The 24,455-nt window shown below is 47.2% G+C and overlaps 1 protein-coding gene across 4 annotated transcripts in view; it reads right to left on the bottom strand.

Moving 5' to 3' along the window:
• LOC129405113 (vesicle-associated membrane protein 7-like) overlaps positions 1-24,455 on the bottom strand; it is a 54,794-nt gene that overhangs the window by 22,971 nt on the left and 7,368 nt on the right. For 2 of the 4 annotated variants that reach the window (XM_055140537.1, XM_055140538.1), the window contains exons 2-4: positions 24,379-24,449; positions 21,788-21,884; positions 4,570-4,719 (exon numbers count right to left, since the gene is read on the bottom strand). In XM_055140537.1, the coding sequence (XP_054996512.1) occupies positions 4,570-4,719; positions 21,788-21,884; positions 24,379-24,449 (318 nt within the window). Of the gene's footprint in view, positions 1-4,569; positions 4,720-21,150; positions 21,478-21,787; positions 21,885-24,378; positions 24,450-24,455 lie in introns of those variants that run through there. The other 2 variants (XM_055140539.1, XR_008630334.1) reach the window with 2 other exon arrangements.

Here is a 24,455-nt window from a genome sequence, read left to right as displayed (position 1 = left end):
CTGGAGAGAGTGCAGAAGGTAGGGTGCTCGCCCTGCATGCAGCGTTGACCCAGGTTCCATCCCTTGCACCCCATACGGTCCCCCAGCCCCGCCAGGATCCCCGAGTGCAGTGCAGACGCAGGAGTAAGCCCTGAGCTCGGGACATAAGAGATGTGACTTAACATTATATAGGTAAATGTACAGGCATGCTGTATATCAAATGTGGTGAATCGTCCAGTCAAAGCATGCGTTCAAGTAGCCCATATCGAATTCACTGTAACGGCTCTTCTGTGAGGGAATCGGTGGGCTGGGAACCAGGCAAGGACTCTGATTACGTTCATAAATTCATTCTTAAATGTTCCAAAAGCTTCTCAACATGTTAAAAATATTTATTAACTGGGGCCGGAGCCATAGTACAGCAGGTAGGGCGTTTGCCTGGCGTTCGATCCCGGCATCCCATACGGTCCTCCCCCGGCACTGCCAGGAGTAATTCCTGAGTGCAGAGTCGGGAGCAGCCCCTGAGCATCGCTGGATGTGGCCCCAAAAGCCAAACAAATAAAAAACATTTATTAATTGGTGTTTGTTTGTTTGTTTTGAGTCACGCCCAGCTGCGTTCAGGGCTCACTCCTGGCTCTGTGCTCAAGGATCCTTCTGGCGGAGCTCAGGAGACAGGAACAGGACCAGGAGGAAAGGCTGCGTGCAGGGTGCGGCACTGTCCTTCCTGCCGGGCCAGCCCCCGGCCCAGCTCCTTCTCTTCCAGAGGTACCAGCCCAGCCGCGCGGAGGGCGCCGGGGCCATGCACAGCGGGGCTGTGGGGGCGCCCTGGGCCAGGTCGGGGCTAGGGCCTGAGTACGGGCCCTGCCCGGGCCTTCCCACCGAGCTCTCTCCTGGCCTAGAGAGTTCTTGCTTTTAAGACCAATGACCCAAATCAAATGTGGAAAAATATTAAATCCTGGCAAAACGTCATCTAATAAGATGCTTTTTTTTTTCTTTTTGGGTCACACCCGGCGATGCACAGGGGTTACTCCTGGCTCTGCACGCAGGAATCACCCCTGGCGGTGCACAGGGGACCATATGGGAGGCTGGGAATCGAACCCGGGTCGGCTGCGTTCAAAGCAAACGCCCTACCTGTTGTGCTATTGCTCCAGCTCCCCCCCCACCTTTTTTTTTTATCACACCTGGCAGTGCTCAGAGACCACTCCTGGCAGGCTCTCCGAACGACGGTCGGTCACATGCAAGCAAACGCCTTACCTGCTGCATTATCGCCCTGGCCCTGATAACTTTTTAGTTTTAATAGAAGAACGTAATTTTCGCAGGATTCTAAAGCCATGGTCTCTGAGAACCATTTCCTGCTTTCTAATGGAACAGGGGCTACAGAGCTGTGCAGGGGAAAGGCGCCTGCCTTGCGCCTGCAAACAGAGGCTGCGGCTGGGGTTCAATTCCCAGCACCGGAGACGGTCCTCCGAGGACAGAGCCAGGAATAGCGCCCGAGCACTGCCAAGTGGCTGTGCAAGTTCCCGACTACAATTTCAAAGTATTTGTATGACTGTAGACACTACTGAGAGTAACTGCTTGTTATCAGACTTTATCCATCTACCGTGGTAATATTTTAAATTGCAGCTAGTTTTCTGCAAATCTGTCTCCGACAGTCGCTTAAAGCTGTAGCAAGTATCTTATTTTATTCTTTTATTCCTGAAGATGACCAGCATAATACCTTGTACGTAACAGGCCTTCCAAGAGCAATTGTTAATACATATTCAATGAATCTAAATATTTGGCCTGGCTTGTATTATCCACATTCCCCTGTTATAACTGTCATCAAGTAAAACTGCAATGCTAGATGTTAATGATTTATTTTACTAATTTTTCTTTGCACATTATATAAGCCCGTGTGACCTTAATTTGTTTCCTTTTATAAAAATAATGTAGAGGCTTGATTTGCTCAAATAAATTGTGAATAGGGAGTAAACCAGTGTTTATCTGCCGTAACAGTAAACCCACACCAAAACTCAGTTTAATCGGCATGAAGATAAACCAGACACGCAAATGAACACAGTTTACACCTCTGGGGGGACTGTTATCAAAGATTGGTCTTAACCAGGAAGGAAGCCCCCGCAGGGTGTGACACTTCTGTGCCCACGACCCGGGGTACTTACAGCTCTGGGGCCGGAGAATCAGAAGGCCCGGGGTGAGAATGGTCAACAGGCACCTGCTGGTGACTGCTTGCAGCCTCGCTGACCACGCGCTGGAACTGACCCTTCTGAGCCAGTGTTGGGCTGAGCTGGCCAACGAGCAGAGCGCTGGCCGCTGGCTCTGGCCCATGGCACCCCCGCCTGACCGCAAGCCAGCCAAGCACGTTATCACCACGGGCATGGACCCGAGGACAGCGTTGCCTGTGGGCAAGGGGGCGCCAGCTTGCTGTGTTCCCTGGGGGTCCGGTGAGCGTGACTGGGACTCCAGCTGCCGCCCAGGCCTGCCCTAGCGCCACCACTGGGGCCAGACCCGTGTGACCACAGACTCCGGGGACTGCCCAGGTCTGCGAGAACTGGGCACGGCCGCCACCATCAGGCACTTGCCTGCCCAGACCAGCTCGGCCTCAGCCTGGCAGCCAGTGCCCGGCTCCGGAGCGTTACCTGTTTCCCATTTAAAAGGGCCCAGAGGGGGCTGGAGCGATAGCACAGCGGGGAGGGCGTTTGCCTTGCACGCGACCGACCCGGGTTCGATCCCCGGCATCCCATAGGGTCCCCCAAGCACCGCCAGGGGTAATTCCTGAGTGCAGAGCCGGAAGTAACCCCTGAGCATCGCTGGGTGTGACCCAAAAAGCAAAAAAAAAAAAGGGGGGGCCCAGAAGGTCGAGTCCCGAGATTTAAACATCCCCGAGGTCACCTCTAGACAAGACCACTGACAGGGAACAAACGAGAGACGAATGGAACCCGGGGAGGAGAAGGGCCGCATCAGACCAGAGCTGCGCTGTGACAGAGCCAGGACCCACAGCAGGAAGGACGAGATGGACAAGTCCCGGGGGGCTGTGCTCCCACCCAGGCCCCTGCGCTGCCTCTTCCTGCAGGCTGCGTGCACATACACTAAATTTTTCTTTTTTTGGCGGGGAGGGGGGATGGGGGGAGGCAGGGCACACCCGGCTCTGCGCTTGGGAATCACTCCTGGCGGTGCTCCCGGGATGATATGGGATGCCGGGGACTGAATCCGGAACGGCCGCGTGCAAGGCAAGCGCCCGCCCCGCCGCGCTATACCTGTGCTACCCGCACACGAGTGATCACGAGCCCGCGCCCACGGCGGTGGGGACGGTGCAGCTGACTGAGCCCTGCAAGCCGAAGGCGGCAAAGGGTCAGTTCCTGGTGCGGCCGCCGGGGTTGAGGGCAGCCCTGCCCGCTCTGCTGTCCCGCGAGGCTTGGCATTAGAGCCCGCTAAGCCGGGGAGCCTAAGCGGCACTGAGAGACGGAGGGGTGAGGACCACGGCCCCTCCGGCGAGCACTGGAGCCGGGAGGGCGCAAGGCTTGCACGAGGCATCCCATACGGTGCCTCGAGAGCGGCCAGGAGAGAGTCCTGAGCGTGGAGCCGGGAGGAGCCCCTGAGCACTGCTGGGGGTGCTCCCAGAACAAACAGAAAGTGCTGCGTGAGCACCGCAAGCCGAGAGGGGAAACCCTCGGTGAGCACCGAGGCTGGGCACACAAGCACCGCCCCTGCTGGCACGGTCCCAGGAGACATCAACGCGGGGGCATCAGAGCCGGGGCGCCTGTGGCCCCGCGGAGGGAGGGCTCCAGGGAGGGCGGGGGAGTCCGAAACCAAACGCAACCTTCTGTTCTTTGTAAGAGACCCACTGGAGTCCCCCAGATAAACACAAGCACGAGGGGAAAAGCTGGGGACAATCAGACAGGCAAAGGGTGACCCCAAAGGCAACGGCAGTCACACGGTATCAACTAAAATCCATTTTGAGGTAAACGAAACGGCAGCAAGTGACAGGGCCTGGCCTTAACGATTAAGGGATCAGTCATGCAGAGGGCCTGACATGCATCACTAATGTAGAAAGCCAGATGAAAGCGTCCTGCTGACATGGTCTCTCTGGTGCCCTAAGTTCATTTTCGAGTGTTCTCTCTTCTTTTGCTCCCCTGTAAATTATTTGCTGAATAAGCAAATGTGTTTCTAAACGTTCTTATGCAAGCAACCAACCGCTAATTAAAGAAGTGCGTTTATTCGGATTGTTTTATAGCGCGATTCCTCTAGTATTTTAGTTGCCTTTCAAATATTTTGGGATAAAGCTGAGGTTTGGTGACAAAGGAATGCCTCAGAACGTGTATGGTATGTTTTTGCTTTGGGTTATTTTTTTTTTCTTTTTGGGTCACACCCGGCGATGCACAGGGCTCACTCCTGGCTCATGCACTCAGGAATCACCCTTGGCGGTGCTCAGGGGACCATATGGGATGCTGGGATTAGAACCCGGGTCGGCCGCGTGCAAGGCAAACGCCCTCCCTGCTGTGCTATCACTCCAGCCCCAGCTTTGGGTTATTTTATCTCCAGTAGTAATCATTTGGCTTAGTCAGCTACCTGAAAACCCAGGTGTGAATCACTTACCATTGCTTCAGTCTCATCTGTTTGATTAGTGTTGATATTCAGTCTTTCTTCAGTTTGCAAAACTTTATCGCCACTTTTGCTTTTTACATCATGTTCTTGAGTATTCAGTGTGAGTATTGAGCTGTCATCTTCATTGTTATTGCATTTGACCTAAATATAAGTTAAATATAATCTAAATTTTATTTTCCACTTGTGAAATTTAGTATTCGTAATAAATGCGTTGATAACATACCTCTCCTCTATTTCAGCATAAGGAAATGACTAAGGCTTTAATTGTTAAGGTTTAAATGATTAAACATTTCACTATCCCATATCAATCTTCAAAAAAAAAAGAGGGGCCAAGGGACAGGAGAGACTACATAAATGTACTCAATCAAGCATGGAGAGTACAGTGGGGAGGGCGTTTGCCTTGCACGCAGCTGACTTGGGTTCGATCCCAGCATACCATATGTCCTTGGAGCACCTTGAGGAATAATTCCTGAGTGCAGAGGCAGGAGCAACCTCTGAGCATCACCAGATGCTCCCCCTGAAACGCCCCCTACCCCCCAAAAAACAAATAAACCTCAAAACCAAACTAAACCAACAAATTAATATATTCAGTCAGCAGTGCAGGTGGTTATTTATTGACTTGTCTTTGAGGAAATTATTTATTGACTCATCTTTGTTCTCCACCTACTCATGCTTCCCTTCCCCTTAAGCCCTGGTGACAATTGGTCTTTTTGCCCTCTCCACAGTTTTGTCTTCTCTAGAATGTCAGATAATTGGAGTACACAGAATGTAGAGGAACATGCAATTAAGATTCCTCTATGTCTTTTCATGACTTGATAGCTCACTTCTTTTTAGTGCTGACTCAGAATCTATTATTTTGCGTTTATTATTTTGTGATTAATGAAAGAATATCTTAGTTGCTTCCACATCTGGCAGTCATAAATAACGCTGCTATAACATCTGAATGCAGGTCTTTTCATGAGCAGATGTTTTCAACTCTCTTGGATAGATACTAACTAGGAGAATGATTGAGCTGTATGGTTAGAGTATGTTTAATGATGTTATAAACAAACTGTCTTTCAAGGAGCCTGTTCCATTATCACTCATAATGAGAGCTTCTGTTGCTGCACATTCTTGCTAACACTTGGTGTTAAATTTTGGCCATTCTGATAGCTATGTCAGGGTATCTCGTTGCAGCTTAATTTGCAATTCCCCAGTGACATATGATGTGGAATATCTTTTTGTACACTCACTTAGTTGGCCTATCCTTTTGTTTATTGGCCTCACCCAGAAGTGCTCAGGGATTACTCCTGGTGGAGAAACGGGGCATAACCTAGGTGATGCCAGAGATCAAACTGGGTCAGCTGCTTGCAAGGCAAGTCTTACTTGCTTCATTAACTCTCTAGTCCTTGTCTATATATTTTTTTGAGGGGGAGGCTTTTTTGGGGTCACACCTAGTGATGCTCAGGGGTCACTCCTGGCTCTGAGCTCCAGGCTAACTCTTGGGGGGAATCACTGTGGATCGAACCTGGGTTGGCTGCATGCAAGGCAAATGCTGTACCCACAGTACTATTGTTCTGGCATCTAGAATTCTTTTTTTTAATTATCTTTTTTGACTTTTTGGCTCAGACCCAGTGATGCTCAGGGCTTTCTACTGGCTCTGCACTCAGAAATTACTCCTGGCGGTGCTCAGGGGACCATATAGGATGCTGGGGATCCAACCCGGGTCGGCCCCATGCAAGGCAAATGCCCTCCCCGCTGTGCTATCAGTCTGGCCTGTGTCTAGAATTATTTCTTGTTATTTTTTCCCCTGTTCTTTTGGTGATACCAAGAGGTGTTCAGGGGCTACTCTGGGCTTGGTGCTCAGGGTTTGCTCCTGCTGTGCTCCTGGCGACCATGGGGTGCTGGTGATTGACCCTGGGCCTCCTGCGTGCAAAATATGCACTGGCCCATTGAGCTATCCCTGAGGTCCTAGAATTCTCTTTAAAATTAGTCTCCCCACTTCCCTTCTCTTTGTTGTTTGTTGCTGTGACAGCCAGGAGTCATGCACACTATTGGTTAGGGTGCTTGTATGTTTAGTTGTGGTGCTTGGAGTCGGGGGGAGCACTTTTAATTGCGATGCTGGCATACATGTTCACCAGGAATCACACTCTCTTAGTTGTGATGCACACAGACATTCGGTTTCCTGTGCTTTGGGAACGGGTGTCACTGTGGGTCTCACACAATTTACTGCCCAGCTGTAGGACTTGTACGTGTTTAGCTGCAGTACTTGCTGAGAGTTACTATATGTGTGAATTCTTCCTTGTTTAAAATACATTTTATTGCAACAAGATGTCACAGAATTAAAAAAAATCATCTCAAGTTTTATACAAAACATATATATAAGAACTTATTTGCAGGGCTAGAGTGATAGCACGGTGGGGAGGGTGCCTGCCTTGCATGCTGGCATCTCTTAGAGCCCCCTGAGCACCAATAGGATGGATTAATCCCTGAGCACTGCTGGGTGTGGCCCCAAACCCAATATCAACATCAACAACAAAAACAAAAAAAAAATCAAGAATACATGCAATTGAAATACACATATTTAAGTGTTACGCTGCATTCCATAACCTCCTACAATGAAAATATTCCATTAGGGAGTGGATGTTTTATTTTGAACAATTGATTTTGTGTTGAAGTTTACAACAGCATGTGTCTCAATTTCAGGGGTATAATATTGTCACATCACCTCCCTCCCCAAGGTGCAGGGTCCCCCACCACCCTTGGATGTTGGACCCTTTCTCTCCACCCACACCCACTGGTAACCAAATTCTGTGATCATAGTCTAAAGGTTCATTTTTTTCGTTTACATTGTCTATTTCCTTGCTATATTTCTTCATATACCACCTGTCGGTAAGATCACCCGATATTTTATTTCTCCAGTGATTGAAATTTGTTGAGTAATAGGAAGCTTACTCTCCGAGTGTTTGAGTTTCCCTCAGTTTTCTTTTTATGGTGAATTTCCACCTTCTGGGCATTGTGATCTGGGAAGAACCTTGATGTGGTTTCAGTCCTCCTGACGCTGAGGATACGTGTTTTGCACTCCAGCGTGTGCTCTATCCTGGGCAACGCTCCGTGTGTGCTGGAGAAGGACGGGCATCCAGTTCTTTGGGTGTGAAGAGCATTTTCAGTAGCCATTAAGCCCAGTTCTTCTAACTCCTCATGTCAGACTCTTTTTTTCCTTGGTGACTTTCTGTGTAGTTGATCTGCCCGGTGGTGTTAAAGTCTCCGACTACTCTTGTTTTGTCAATGTTTCTTTTCCTGTCGTCAATACTTCTCTCAATTCTATTAGTAGTTGCCTTTTAAGCCTTGATGCCCCTTCATCTGGTGCATTATAGACTAATAAGTGCTAAGTGCTCCTGATGTATTGATCCCTCACTCGATATGTCTTAACTGTCCATATATGTAAATGCTTCCTTTGGGGGTCTCAATTCTACTACATTGGGCTGTGCGCTTGCTTCTATTCTGATACGATGCTGTGTTTTATAGCCACAGATTTATAGTCCAGTTGAAAGCCAGGGACCGTGATGTCCCCAGCCTTCCTTTATGTCAGGATTGTGTTTGTGGTTCCATGCGAATTTCAGTAATATGCTGTTACTCTGAAGAATGCCACTGGGACAGGTGTTGCATTGCACCTGTGTAATGCTTTGGTTCATTTTAATTTTTCTTTTGTTTGGAGGCCACACCTGGGGGTGCTCAGGGATTACTCCTGGCTCAGTGCTCTTGCCATCCTTCCTGGCAGTGCTTGGGGACCATGCGGTGCAGGAGCTCAAACTCAAGCCTCCTTGTAAAGCATGCACGCAGCCCACTGAGATACCACTCCCAGCCCCATTTAATTTGTTTTAAAAGGCTTCTTCATTCAAATGTGGTTTTTACTTTTTAATATGCCTTTGATTTGTGTGTGTGTGTGTGTGTGTGTGTGTGTGTGTGTAAAGTCAGGCATGTACAGGGAAAAAAAGAAGAGTTGTAAATATGCTTTCAGTGGCATGGCAGTATGGTGTGGGCTGAGGGCAGATTCTGTACTTCTGTGTTTCGGTCTTAATGTTTGAGTCTCAATCTGTTCTTCTCGACTACGAACTTGAGAAGTACTTTTCTTTCTTTTTTTCTTACAGGCAGATTTTTAAAAATTATTTATTTGTTTTTGGGGGTCACACGCGGTGATGCTCAGGGGTTTTTCCTGGCTCTGCACTTAGGAACTGCACCTGGCGCTGCTCGGAGACCATATGGGATGCTGAGGATTGAACCTGGGTTGGCCACACGCAAGGCAAACGCCCTCCCCGCTGTGCCATCACTCTGGCTCCTGATAAGTGCTTTCCAGTCCCTTACCTCTCCACCTCTTTGGCAGAAGGGTGTCTAGAGGCGCTGGCGTTGGCCGTCTGACTTCCCCCGTGGATTTTGCTCTGATCACCTGACCTCTCAGCCCCAGCAGCTGGAGGGAGTTTTCTCAGATTCCCACTTAGAAACACCTGGAGGACTCCGGGAGTTCTGCCTTCTCCTCCCCTCCCTTCTCCCCTCCCCTCTCCCTGCCCTTCTCTTCCCGCCCCTCTTTGTGCCGTCTCCGACCCCTGCCTGGGCTTTCTAAACTGGAACTTTCTCAAAGCGTCTGCACAGCTTGTCGATCACAGTTCAGGTTTTCCTCCCCAGTTACTGGCTGACGTAGAGACTTCTGCTCTTGCTGGTCTCTCTGTTTCAGTAAATTGTGATTGTATTCACCGATTTCCTTCTTCAGTCTTGGGGCAATTGACCCTACGATCCTGCTTCTGGGACAGATCTAAGAACAGTTGTTGATTTCCAGTCTGTTCAGCTTTTTGCTTACCGTAAGGATGGGGTGCTGACCTGCCGTTTCCTTAGATGCCGTTGTACTGGAAGCCATTGGACATCTCCTTTAAAATGTCTTCCCTTGGGTCACAGAGATAATACAGTGCGTAAGGGACATGCTATGTGTGTGGCTGGCCTGGCCGGGGACACATTCGGGACCACATTTCTGGTACCGAGGGGGGTCCCTGCCATGAGTGGTCCCTGAGCACAGAGCCCTGAGCATCACATTTGTGACCCAAAAAACCAAACCAAACCAGATAAAAATGCATTCCCTACACCTAAAGCTAATATAGTTTTATATGTAAATAGCCAAGAAGATAAAAACCAGTTCATTATCTCACACACCAGAATATACTAAGAGTTATGTTAAAATGATAAAATGGCAAGTCACAACAAATTCGGAGTGCAAAACAGAGTCAACGAGCCTATTATAAGACAAAGCAGGGGAAATTATTCTGTTAAAATTAGGATAATTAAATATCCATGTGGAATACAATGGACCCTACTTCATACTATGCATAAAGGAAATTTCAATTAGATTAGCAATTGCGTATTTTTTCAAAAAGTCCGAACAAAAAGCTTCCTGGAAGAAAGCAGGCTTTCTGCGGTGCTGGTGACTGAACCCAGGTCTCATGCTCATGAGACATACGAAGCTACCCTGGAAAATTTAGAATTTTTTTTTTTTTTGCTTTTTGGGTCACACCCGGCGTTGCACAGGGGTTACTCCTGGCTCATGCACTCAGGAATTACTCCTGGCGGTGCTCAGGGGACCATATGGGATGCTGGGAATTGTACCCGGGTTGGCCGTGTGCAAGGCAAACGTCCTACGTGCTGTGCTATTGCTTCAGCCCCATAGAATATATATATATAAATATATATATACTATATATATATTTTCCTCTTTTGGTCACACCCAGCGATGCTCAGGGGTTACTCCTGGCTCATGCACTCAGGAATTACTCCTGGCGGTGCTCAGGGGACCATATGGGATGCTGGGAATCGAACCCGGCTCAGCTGCATGCAAGGCAAACGCCCTACCCGCTATGCTATCGCTCCCACCCCCCCCCATAGAATATTTTTATAACAAAAGAGTGGAGAAGATCATTGAAGGCACAACATCATGTCCAGAAAGTGCAAATGTAAAAACATGACAAGTAAAACATCATTTAGGGCACCCCTGTAGTGAAAGTTGTCATAATAAGGTAAAAGACAAATGACAAACTGGAAGAAAATGTTTGCAAACTATGGAACAGAAGGAGTTGATCTCTACTACAGAATGAGATTCTATTTATCAATGAGAAAAGATGAATAACCCATAAGTAACCCATAAGTAAAGAGGTAAAGTACCTGAACAGAAACATGACTATACATATGAAAATATGCTCAGCTTACTTAACAGAGAAAAGGAGACTTAAACATATGTTATCATTGATTTGAATGAAAACAGTTGTATAATTATAGACCAGAATTTTTACTTTTTTTCAGTTTCATAAATGAGCAAAGATATCTGTGTGTATGTATGTCTGCAAAAGTGTGCCTGCATAAAGGTAATTATCGTATCATTGAGATAGTTTAAAATGTAGATATAATTCCGTTAACTTACAGTATAATCGATAAGCCAACTATGGCAGGATATAGTGGTTAAAAACTCGGTTAACTTTCAGCACCTGTACTGCAAACCATAGTGCCCAAAAGGAGAGAGCAAAAGCGAGTGCAAGAGGCGAGAAAGCAAGAGAGACAGAAAGAGAGAGACAGAGAGAGACAAGAGATAGAGAGAGCGAGATCGAGAGCAAGAGAGAGAGAGAGAGAGAAAGAGAGAGGGAGAGGGAGGGAGAAAGGAAGAGAGAGAGAGGGAGAGAGAGAGGGAGAGGGAGAGGGAGGGAGAGAGAGAGGAGAGGGAGAGGGAGAGAGGGAGGGAGAGAGGGGGGAGAGAGAGAGAGAGCGGGAGGGAGGGAGAGAAGTGCCTGCCATAGGGCAGGCTGGGGGTGGGGGTGGGTGGGAGGGAACCCGGGGACGCTGGTGGTGGGAAATGTGCACTGGTGAAGGTCTGAGGTTTGGAACTTGTATTACTGAAACCCGATCATAAACAACTTTGTAACTGTGTAGTTCACTGTGATTTAATAAAAAAAAGGAAAGAAAACCTGGTTAACAATCCATACTAGTAATAATCAGTTAGATATAGTGTCACCACAAGGACAGTAGATATAAGGGCCAGGGGGATTGCCCCATAGCTGGAAGCCTGCTTCCTGAGCAGAGGGGAGAAGGCAGATGGAATAGAGAAGGAATCACTAAGAAAATGATGGCTGGAGGAACCAGTTGGGATGGGAGATGTGTGTTGAAAGTAGATAATGGACCAAACATGCTGACCTCTCAGTGTCTGTGTTGCAAGCCATAATGCCCAAAAGGAGAGAGAGAGTATGGGGAATATTGTCTGCCATGGAGGCAGGGGGAGGGTGGGAAAGGGGGGGTATCCTGGGGATATTGGTGGTGGGGAATATGCACTGGTGGAGGGATGGGTGTTTGATTGTTGTGAAATTGTGACCCAAACATGAAAGCTTGTAACTATCTCACAGTGATTCAATAAAATAAAAAAAAAAGATACAGTGTCACAATAAAAACAAGCTTCCCCTGTAGTATCTAACAGTTTACTGAACACTTACTATGGACCAGGGACTTGTCGTCAAAATTCCCTCTCCTTTCCCCTTCCTGTTGCTGCTCTACCGGGCTGGGGTGCTGGGATTGGGAGGGCAGGGAGGTCACTTTGTTGTGATCCTGGCCGGGGGTCAAACACTTAATTTGACTTATTTCCTGCTTATTCCTGGTTCTGTGTCTGGCGGGTCGCTCCTGGAGGTTCTGGGGGACCAGGAACCAGGGCTCCAGCCTGCGAAGCATGTGATCATGCAGTTAACTTCTTTGGGGTAGTTCTTTCTTTCTTTTCTTTTCCGTGTGTGTGTGTGTGTGTGTGTGTGTGTGTGTGTGTGTGTGTGTGAGTGTGTGTGTGAGTCTTGGTGCTCACACGTTCAGGGCTGTGACATGCTGGAGGGCCCTTTCCGATCACCCGCTCAGTGCGTGGGCAGGGGGCCGGGGTCTCAGCCCGTGGCTGACTGCTTGCGAGGACGGCGCCTCTCCCCCACGAGCCCACCCTTGAGCCCACCCTTCCGCCCACAGAGGCACAGCGTGAAGTACTTCACTCTTATTGGGTCATTCAGTTCCCAAACCAGCATTCGACATAGCAGCACTCACTGATTATTCCTTCATTTAGGGTGCGAGGGCTTGAACCCTGGGGGTTGTGCCAACACACATGAACCCTCCACCTCTGAGCCAATCACCAGTCCTCAAAGTAGGGGCTGCGTGGGGGCCGCCCTCCTCCCCTTTGGGGTGGGTTGTTCTTTTTTTTTTTTTTTTTGGCTTTTTGGGTCACACCTGGTGATGCTCAGGAGTTACTCCCGGCTCATGCACTCAAGACTCACTCCTGGCGGCGCTCGGGGGGACCTAAGGGATGCTGTGAATCGAACCCGTGTGGACTGCGTGCTAGGCAAACCCCTACCCGCTGTGCTATCGCTCCGGCCCCTGGGGCGGGTCGTTGTTGGCATTCTGGGGACCGCGTGGCGGGGGGGTTCTCCCCAGGCAGGGCGCCTGCTTCTGCCCTCTGAGCTGTCTCCCGGCTGAAAGGATGATTCTTATCTTCTATTTTTAAATTAAAAAAAAAGAAAACTGCGCTTGAGAAAGTAATACATGGCCTGATATTACACAACTAGGGGCAGGAAAAGGCTTCAGACTCAGGAAGCTCGAGAGATGAGCCTACTAGCCACTGTGTTAGCAACTCCAGCTTGGGAATCTAAAAAGCATGTATACATTCATGCTGAGCATTTCAAACACGTGTAGGCAATGTATTCGGCTACTTCTATAGGTCACGCCAAACTGTGATGAGTGCTTACTTGAGTTGGGACTGGACTGAAATGATTGGAAGTGGTCATTTCACTGGTCACACCTTTGCATTAGCTTATTTTTTTAGAAATTAGCATTAATTTTTAAATAAAAAAATACAAACTCAGGGGCTGGAGCAATAGCACATCGGGTAGGGCGTTTACCTTGCACGCGGCCGACCCGGGTTCGATTCCCAGCATCCCATATGGTCCCCTGAGCACCGCCAGGGGTAATTCCTGAGTGAAGAACCAGGAGTGACCCTGTGCATCGGTGGGTGTGACCCAAAAACCAAAAAAAAAAAAAAACAAAACAACCAAACTCAGGGTGGTTGGCAAGTGACGGATCTACCTGAATCAGAACTCTGATCCTGTAGGTCATCAGGACCATGTGACTGAGAATGTATGATCTGTGAGGAGCTCTTTAGATGCAGAAAGGACGGTGTTGCCGCTTGCAGTGTGTTACCTCAGAAAGAACCCTTGGGACTGTTCCCTTACTTGAAACAGGGTCTTTGCAGGACTCAAGTTAAGATGCATGCTCAATCTGTTACTGTCATTATGATTATTTTGGGTCACGCCCAGCAGTGCTCAGGACATTCTCCCGGCTCTGTGCACAGAGATAACTCCGAGGGGGGCTTGGGGGATACCAAACTGGGTGGCAGGGCCTGGGCCTGGGCTGGCAGCAGGCAAGGTAACCCCCTGCCCCGTGCACAATGGCTCCAGACGGATTTTCCTTTTGTCCCTTTCCTTTCCTTGAAAAAGCGGTTAGTCCTTTCAAACCGAAGAGAATCATCTAAGTCTTGCTAAGATAATGCATTCAGAGTTCATTCAGTAACATTTGGTGTATATTTATATATACATTTAAAAAAAATCCCTAAATGACTTTTTTGATGTGTGCATTTTGTTAATTATAGTGTAAGTAAGTAATTCGACAACTTTTTATAAAAATTTCTACAGCTTAGCAGGCTCATCTATAAATGTTAAAGAGAAATTTCTTTGGTGGTGGATCTATTGTGGACCATTTAAAATGTGCATATTTTCACAGGGGAACGGGTTTGCAGGGAGATATTTTAGCTGTTGGAATCTTTGAATATGCAGAAGTCTGTATAAGAAAACGGATGAACTTAGCATCAAACATCCATCTTTGCTTATTTTATCGGGCCCTGTGGTGAGTCTACCTTACAGGGACTCCGAGCCAACCCCTTCCTTGTCACATCTCCTTCAAATGTAACTTGCTTCTAGCTAAGAAAAAAAAAAAAAGCCAAGGCAATGGGTGTCAGTTAGGGGAGTATGTCGCGTTCTGTCCTGTTTAGAAGAGTGGGGGAGAGGGTGCCCTCAGGGCAGAAGCTGCCCCCAGACTCAAGGGTTGAGGGTGACGCCCACCTCCTGCACCGTAGGGAAGCGAATTCTGCAAAGCCCTACGCGATCCTGCCGGCAGCCGCCGCCCCAGAGCGTCTACAGGAGAGCACTGCATGGTCACGACCTTGACCACGGCCTTTTGCAAGACCCTGAGTGGAGAACCCAGCCAATCAGAAGCTGGACTCTTGTATCACAGGAAATGTGTGGTAACAAATTTGTGATAATTTTTTTTTTTTTGGCTCTTTGGGTCACACCTGGCGATGCTCAGGGGTTACTCCTGGCTACTCTGCACTCAGGAATTACTCTTGGTGGTGCTCGGGGGACCATATGGGATGCTGGGAGTCAAACCCGGGTCGGCCTCGTGCAAAGCAAACCCCCTGCCTGCTGTGCTATTGCTCCAGCCCCTAATGTGTTGTTTTTAATGCGGGTTAGTTTGTTCAGTGAAAATGAGTGCAGGCATACTGGCAGCATTTTATTGGGGAGAAGCTCAGACATCTGCAAAAGCAGACAATAGTACAGTGACACTCATGTGCCGTCACCCAGTCTGAGCGACTGTGGACAGCAGGTGAATCTTGTTTCACCCACACCACGAGAGCAGGGCTCAGAATGATGTAATTTTGTTTAATGCCCTTTAGTTATGTTGATAAGGGAAAAAAATCCTAATGATTAACTAATGATGAAACTCATTAGTTAAGGACCTGGTTGAGGAGATGATTTTGTTATTTTTTATCTTGCTTCAAGTCGTAGTTTCTGAGAACTTAGCCAGATAAAATGAGGCTGTACTGACTCCCCTTCCCCCAAAATATATTATTTTATTATTATCATTATTGCTTGCTTTCAGGATTATTTCTGGCTCTGTGCTCAAGGGTCATTTCTGGCAGTGCTGGGGGACCATACGTGGTCCCCAGGAACCCAATCTGGGTCTCCTGAGTGTACGGGAGGAGCTCTACACATTGTACTATCTCTTCGCCCTCCCAAGATAGTTATTTACCTATTTATAGCTTCTGGGTCATACCCAGCAGTGCTCAGGGTTCACTTCTGGCTCTGCACTCAGGGTTCACTCCTGCTGGGCTCTGGGGGCCATATGAGGTACTGAGGATTGAACCCTGCTTGACAAGTTCCCTACCCACTGTACTATCTCTTTGGCTCCCCAACGTATTGTTTAAAATAAACCCTTACAGGGGCTGGATCGATAGCACAGCAGCTAGGGCGTTTGCCTTGCAGGTGACCAACTCGGGTTCGAATCCCAGCATCCCATATGGTCCCCTGAGTACTGCCAGGAGTAATTCCTGAGTGCAGAGCCAGGAGTAACCCCTATGCATTGCCGGGTGTTACCCAAAAGGAAAAAAAAAAAGATAAACCCTTACAGTATGTTATTTTAACGTGTAAAATGCGTTAACATGTGTCGCTAAAAGATATGGTGTCATTAAAAAATCAATACCATTATTACACTGAAATATTTCTCAATATCCTCAAATGTATACATTTATAGATAATAAATTTATACATAATAATTTATAAAATGTCTAAGTTTATGTATAAGTGTTCTGAGCTTGCCTTGCATGGGGGTGGCCCAGGTTTGATCCTGAAGTGTTTTGAGCCAGTTTCATCCAATATGAAGCTCCTCAACAGTTTTTCAACCGTTAAAAAAAAAATCAATCATAGGTGACAATGATCTGGGCTCATTATTTCATTAAGGATTGCAGAAGCAATGGTATTTTATGACCTCATCCCCATTTATTATTTTGGATACTCCAATACAGACCCAAGACTCCAGCCCTCCCCCCGCCCCCCCAACAACTATTTAATTCCTTTGAAGTACAATTCATGTAGCAAAGTCAGAATCAATGCTTGATCTCTCTGTCTCTCTCTCTCTCTCGCATGATTTTCGGTGAAATGAGATTAATCCTTAGCATCTTCCAAAACTGACTAATCAGGATTTCCCTCCCTTTGGCAGAATCTAGGAACTCACAGAGTCCAACATATTTGCCGTATTTGACTTGATTCACTGCAGCTATTATTATTATTTTCTTTTTTGTTTTTGTTTTTTGGGTCACACCCGGCAATGCACAGGGGTTACTCCTGGCTCTGCGCTCAGGAATCACCCCTGGCGGTGCTCAGGGGACCACATGGGATGCTGGGAATTGAACCCAGGTCAGCCTCGTGCAAGGCAAACGCCATACCTGCTGTGCTACTGCTCCAGCCCCACAACTGTTATTTTTTGATGCTCATATTCACTGGCACAGGCCAGTCTCCTCAGGTTGGCTTAAGCCTGTTGTCACAAACATCGGGAGTTTGTTTATTTATTGCTTTTTTGGGTCACACCCAGCGATGTTCAGGGCTTACTCCTGGCTCTGCACTCAAGACTTACTCTTGGCGGTGCTCAGGGGACCATATGGGATACCAGGGGTCAAATCCGGGCTGGCGCGTGCAAGGCAAAAGCCCTCCCCACTGTGCCATCGCTCCAGCCCAAGGGAGTTTAATAGTTTCCTCCTCCCTGTTGTTTCTGGCTTCTGTTTCTTGTTTCATCTCTGCGGTCAGGTCATTATCATTTAAATATAAAATTTATATGTGATAAATACTTGATTTTTTTTTGAAAGGGGCAGTGGAATTTGGGGCTACGATCTTTACCCTCAGAGGACACACGGCCATTAGACTATTTCAGGGGAGGGACTTTTCCCTCCGTCCCTCTCATCAGAGGCTCCTATACACTGGCTAGCGGTGCTTACCCATCTGGGTGGCGTGTGGCAGGACCCACACAGTGTGCTGAGACGCAGCCCGGCACACTGTGTGTGGCACTGGGCACTGTGTCAGATGGTGCTGCCGGGACCCCACTTGGCGTGGGGGGTGGCGCTGAGGACGGGATGTGAGGCCTCAGGTGCTGCACCCGGCTCCCCCGGGAAGTGCTCGGGGACCCAGAGGCCACTCAGGAGGTACTCCACCAACAGGGCCTGAGAATGCAGTGCTCTTCGGGCACCGTTGTTCTGGAGTAACCAGGGCCATCCAGCAGGGGCAGGGTACGACCAGCGATGCTTAGGAGACGGTGGTGCCAGTTTGGGTGCTCGCAAAGCACAGCATTTGGGACAAAGACTGTCCTAACGCTACCATGTCCTTAGCCCCTAGGAAGGACTCTTTTGATCTTGTTTTGGGTTTGATGCGGGCAGGGGCTACAGCCAGCAGTGCTCAGAGCATTCTGTTTCTGTACCCAGGAGTCACTCCCGACTGTGACTCAGCTCTGAGCACTGCCACGTGGGGCGGAGGGGGTGGGGGGAAGAGGCAAGTGCCTTAACCCCTGTATCATCTCTCTGGCCCCAGCTGTGTTTTCAAGTCACGTGAACTGCTTCTTAAGCCTGCTTGAAGTCTAGTTCTGCATTTTGGGGGCATATGTTTTTGGGGAGTGGGGATTGGGTTACACCCGGAATTGCTCAGGGCTTACTCCAGGCAGGCTTGGGGACAACAGGGGATGCTGTGGATCGAACCCTGGTCAGTCGCTTGCAAGGCAAGTGCCCGGCCTCCTGTCCTACCGGTCAGGCCTCAGGACCCTTGGGCTCGATCCCTGGTGCTGCCTGGTTTCCTGAGCGACTGTGAGAGCCAGGTGGAGCCCTGAGACCAGCCCCACAAATAATTTTAGTTTTATCTTTCCCTTTCCATTCCCACTTTTCACTATTTTCATGAGCAAATACAGATATTTGTATTTATGACCTTTCTAAAAAGTTGCACGTAAAATGTTAAGCAACAATTTGTGAGATATACTTTACCTCAATCTATTTGCTTATGAATATATTATACATATTATTCATTATAATTATATATAGCTCTCAGTTCTCAATAACCTTTTTACTCTTGATCAATACTTCAAAACTGATTTGTCCACTGTAATACAGAATATTTAAGAGTAGAACTGGAGGTTACATACCATATACTTCCCTAGTACTTGCTGGAAATCTGCCTCCACTACATTGGAAGGAAGATAATATTCTGGTGATAGCAAATGATTTCTCACAAAAGCATCACTAACCTGGAAAATTAATGAAATATTTAACCTATACAGATCATTCTAACCGGAGAATCACAGAGCACATGTTCATTTGAAGCAAAACATCTGGAAGAAACATGAGACCTAGAATTAACCACGATATTCCTAGCCTGTCTGGTGGCTAAGCGTCCTTTCTCCACCGAGACGCAGTTCCAGGAGACTGTGCTTCTACTCGCCCCTACCTTCTGGCCCGCTGCCGTACCACCTCACGGGTGAGACTGTCTCTGATTCTTTGGTACATCGGAGGACTGGAGGGCAAATGCAGATGTTTTAGCTCAGCTACACACGGGAGGGATAGTGGTCCACGACACTTTCTTCCACACCCAGCAACACCCAGCAGTGCTTAGGTCTTACTCCCACCTTGGTGCTTGTTGTTGCTCCTGGCAGTGCTTGGGGACCTTGTGATGCTGGGGACCAAAGCTGGGCCTCCTGAAGGCAAGGCCTGTGCTCAGAGGGCTGAACTGCAGTCCTACCCTCCAGGATATCAACAGCTGCTCTTCCTGCTTTCCCCTCAATAGAACAGTCCCAACAAAACGCCATGATGCTCTCTTTTGAACCCTCCGTGATTGTTAGAGAACAGCCAGGTCTCATGAAAGAATTCCGGCAGCTAATTGTGCTTAATGCTCTATTTTCAGAAGCAGTGGTAAAAAAAAATATGCGTTGGAAGTTTGTGTCATCAGATTTTAAAAAGGTGGTAAAGTCAGAGTTAGTTTGTCATAATGGCAGAGAGAAGTAAGATTCAGAGCATGTTAGTTCAGTGGCTAACAATGTATACACAGACTCCAGAATTATTTAAGCGCAATGGCAGAGTGAATTATAATAGTATGCCATGCTATTCTTGATTCTTCTTTGTGGGATTACAATTTGAGCTGTGAAAGCAAGTCAACACATTAAACAAAATATATGCCTGTTTCATGAATGTGACTAGGGAATAACCATTAGTAACTATTGTTAAAATACCTTATTTTTTGATGATTATTTTGCTTTGTTTTTTGTTTGGGGGCCATACTCAGCAATGCTCAGAGCTTATTCTTGGCTCAGTGCTCAGAGATCACTCCTGGTGAGTTTGGGGGACTGTATGATGGGTCAGGGATCGAATCCGGATTGGCCAAATGCAAGGCAAGCACCTTACCCGCTGTACTATCATCTCTCTAGCCCCTCCATGAATATCTTGATGAAAATATCTATCCTGAATTATATATATCTATAAATGCAATTGGAGATCAGAATCATTTACTTTGAAAATAAGAAACAAACATACTACTTGAATTAGAAAATTACCAGAATAATAGTTTAGTGCTCTTCTGTTGCTGAGATTGTCTTTCACCGGGTTTCCCTACTCTGGTAGGAGACCAAACGTGGGGGGATCCTGAGCAGGGATGTGCATTGCTACTCCAGGAGCACATTCACAAAGGGTCATGCACCCCTATGTACATTCAAGTATTCAACACATGGCATGTTGGTCGGATAAAACTCCCAAAGATTGTTTATCTCCTGGGCCCGAGAGATTGCCCTAAGGGCTGAGTACATGCTTTGTATGTGGAAGGCCCAGGTGCTGCTCGTTCCCTGAGAACCACCAGGAGTGAGCACAGAGCCAGGAGAAACCCCCAAGCACTGTCAGAGGTTACACAACCCCCTTCTCCCGCCAAGAGAGAAGGGTGCTTTGTTTTTTTAGATTTTTGGGTCATACCCGGCGATGCTCAGGGGTTACTCCTGGCTCTGCACTCAGGAATTACCCCTGGCGGTGCTCAGGGGACCACACGGGATGCTGGGAACTGAATCCGGGTCGGTCGTGTGCAAGGCAAACGCCCTAGTCACTGTGCTATCGCTCCAGCCCCAATGGTAAGTTCTGATTTAAAACAATTACTTAAACTTATATAAATTGATTCTTTGTTTCTCCCAGAAATATCTTTAGAATATGGGCCTCAATTTTTGGATCACTTATCTTTTATCTATGTGATTATTTGTAAATTAAATACATACTATTACAAAAGTATATCAAGTATTAGTAAAGATTATAGATTATTTTCATTTTACTTATTTATTTCAAAAGCTACAAATGTTGACACAATTCTAGAGTTGAAGCTGATTTGATAACAAAGCTCCCAATTAAAATCGAGAAGTATCGGGGCTGGAGCGATAGCACAGTGGGTAGGGCGTTTGCCTTGCACGAGGCCGACCCGAGTTCAAATCCCAGCATCCCATATGGTCCCCTGAGCACCGCTAGGGGTGATTCCTGAGTGCATGAGCCAGGAGTGACCCCTGTGCATTGCTGGGTGTGACCCAAAGAGCCAAAAAAAAAATAAAATCAAGAAGTATCGAGATCAATTTATTTATGTGAAAACTGTTATCCCCCAGCATGGGGTTGTTAAGCCTCGTCTCAGGGTTCACTGAGCTGTCTGCTGCTAGTCGAGCCTCCTGTGTTACTGCGTTACTTTGTTAAGTTTAGTTGGTGTCTCTGTTACTTCCCCGTCTAATCTGCTGTGCTCCTCCTGGGATTTCAGTACTGAGGAGTCAGGGGGCGTCCAGAGACTTCAGGATCTATGGTCTGGGCCGTTAGAGAAGCCGTGGAGTTGAGCCTGGGCGTGGCGGCAGTGATGGGGCGGGTGCTGATTCTTCCTGCCTCCTGAGGGCACCCCAGAGTTTTCGGCCACGGGGACCGATGTGTCCACGAGCTTTGGCTTCTCGGCTCACGTCTCCTCAGAGATTTACTTGGGAAGCGGCAGGGCAGGGCTGGCGGGTGAGCTGCGGAGAGGATGGTGGACTGTGGGCAGGTGGGCGTCTCTTTCTTACGTCTAAAGGATACTTATGGAGAGGGATCCCGGGAGAGCTCTGTGAGCTGTCTCTGCAGATCTTGCCGTGGTTTGGGGAAGCGTGGGCACAGACGACGGCCAAGGGGCCAGGGGAAGGCATCTGTCACGCCATCCGTCACTCTGCTTTACGAACCGTCAGGCGTCCACTTTGGGTTAGTGACACTAGAACTAATTGTCTATAAAACAGAAGCCTCCTCATTTTGTTCACAGAAGTTCTTAAAGTAGTGTAAGAAGTTACTTACGTTTTTAAGAAATGCAGATGGTGTCAGAGTGTCCGAGACCTTGTCTGTAGCGCACAGGTAAGTGATCCCATCGACAGAGAGAGTATGGTAGACAAAGCTTTGAAAAGAACAGTGGAGAAGTTAACTATCCACACAGAAGACTTGATCTCACTTGATCTCACTTCCAAACTCACCTCAGTGACATAAAGCCATACAAATATTTTACAGTCAGAGTTAGAAAATCTTGCATATATTAAAAACTAAATTATGCCAGAGTTTTACAAAATTTGAATATTTAAAATTACACCAATAAATATAATTATAATCACTGTCACTGTCACTGTCATCCTGTTGCTCATTGATTTGCTCGTGCGGGCACGCACCAGTAACATCTCCATTGTGAGACTTGTTGTTATCAGTTTTGGCATATCGAATATGCCACGGGTAGCTTGCCAGGCTCTGCTGTGTGGGCAAGATACTCTCAGTAGCTTGCCGGGCTCTCTAAAAGGGGCGGAGGAATTGAACCTGGGTGGGCCGAGTGCAAGGCAAATGCCCTACCGCTGTGCTATCATTCCAGCCCATAATTATAACAAAAACAAAAATTCTTTAAGATTCTATATGTTATAGCAGGTAGAAATAACTCACATTCCAAAAGAGATTCAAAGTTTGGACAAACAAATATAATCTATTATATTATATATAGTCACTGATTTCTACTGTCTCTATATTTTTAGTTTTAGATAACCATATTTAATTTGAAATTTACTTTTACTGTGATAAATTACATTTAAAAACTTACAACTTTTTTTTTTTTTTTTTTTGCTTTTTGGGTCACACCCAGCGATGCTCAGGGGTTACTCCTGGCTTTGCACTCAGGAATTACTCCTGGCAGTGCTTGAGGGACCATATGGGATGCTGGGGATCGAACCCGGGTCGGCCGTGTGCAAGGTGAACGCCCTACCCGCTGTACTATTGCTCCGGCCCCCCAAAAAAAACTTACAACTTTTAAAGTACCAAATATTTCCCATTTATATGTATACATATAAAAATATGTGAAAAAAACCATATATATGTATATATGTGTATATATCTATATATATAATATATGTGGGTGTTTGGTTTTGGTTCTTCAACAATACGAGATAAGGAATGGAAAAAATATGTAGATTAAGGAGTTTTTATTTACACTAAGTCGAAAAATGGATTGAACTGGGCTGCCATGTCTAAGTGCTGAGGCAATGAAGAAAGAAGCAGGTTGGTGACTGCGATAGAAATCAGGATGGTGGCTGATTTGGGGGAGGGCTTAGGCAACCCTCCGCCCCCCGCAGTGCTCAGGCATTACTCCTGGTTCTATGCTCAGGGATCACTCCTAGCAGTGCTCAGGGGGCCATGTATGGTGCTGGGAATCAAACCGAGTCAGCCATGTGGAAGAAAAACCCCTTCCACCTATACGACCTCTCTGGCCTGTCACGGAGGTTGATTTTGGACACTCAGAAGGAGCTGTGAATACAACAGGATATGCGACGGGGAGTTTTGGCGGGTTCTTCTGGGATCAAGGAAGCTGTTGCTGATGGAATGTCCCTCGTGAAACTTTATAACATATATATTTGTCTGATAGGTTTTTAGTTTGTCTTATTTTACAATACATGTGTTAGACCTCTTAAAAACAAGGAAGAATGTAAATAATATACATTCTCTGTTCTCCACCAGTTCCTGTAACTAGCAAAACGTTTTCAAAACTGCGTTAGGTCATACCATATAAGGTCCTTTGTTTCACTCAGAGTGATGGTCAATATTCTTTGTCTTATACTATGTATTTTCAAGTGTAAGTTTTATTTTTTTGTTCATGCATTTTTATTTTAATAGTTTCAGAAGGCAAACGGCATTTATCAGAAAAGTAAAAGTAGAAAGATTAGATCCTTTTCTGGGCGGGAGAGAAGAGGGTGTCTGAGAAAGGTGAACCAGTCCTTTTTAAATTAATGGGATATTTTGGATATATCCCCCAAAGTATGGATAAAATATGGATATTAAAAAAAAGTATGAAAAAAGTAAGGATAAAGTATGAAAAAAGCATGAAAGAACAGGGACACTTGTAGAGCCACCATCTAGTTAGAATGGTACAGACACAATGGACATTTCTGCGTTCCCTTTTTCAGTTTGCGTTTTCTTCCTTTTTTTTTTTTTTCTTTTTGGGTCACACCCGGAGATGCACAGGGGTTACTCCTGGCTCTGCACTCAGGAATCACCCCTGCGGTGCTCAGGCGACCATATGGGATGCTGGGGATCGAACCCGGGTCGGCCGTGTGCAAGGCAAACACCCTCCCCGCTGTGCTATCGCTCCAGCCCCTCCTCCTTTCTTTTGCAGAAATAACCACTGTCTTGAATTTAATATTTGCCATTCGTTATTTCCATAATTTTATCATTCCCATTCACGAATTTTTCTTCCATGTATAGAATTTTTCTCTGCCAGGAGCTCAGTTCTACGCATACACATGACGAATACTTTTCCACATCCCTCGTATAGGAGCTATTAGCCGGCGGAGTGGAGAAAGGAGGCCAGCACCCCCTTCCTTCCCTTCGCAGTGAGCCAGGCGGCGCCCAGCGTCCCCTACCTGCCCATCGGAGTGACGGACTTGGGCTCAGCTGTCAGGAGCACCTGTCGGAGCACTGCTGCTGCTGACTCCTGAGA

The sequence above is a fragment of the Sorex araneus genome, chromosome 5 (assembly GCF_027595985.1).
Source record: "Sorex araneus isolate mSorAra2 chromosome 5, mSorAra2.pri, whole genome shotgun sequence".
Lineage (NCBI taxonomy): Eukaryota > Metazoa > Chordata > Mammalia > Eulipotyphla > Soricidae > Sorex > Sorex araneus.
This window is presented reverse-complemented; position numbering and strand designations above follow the sequence as displayed.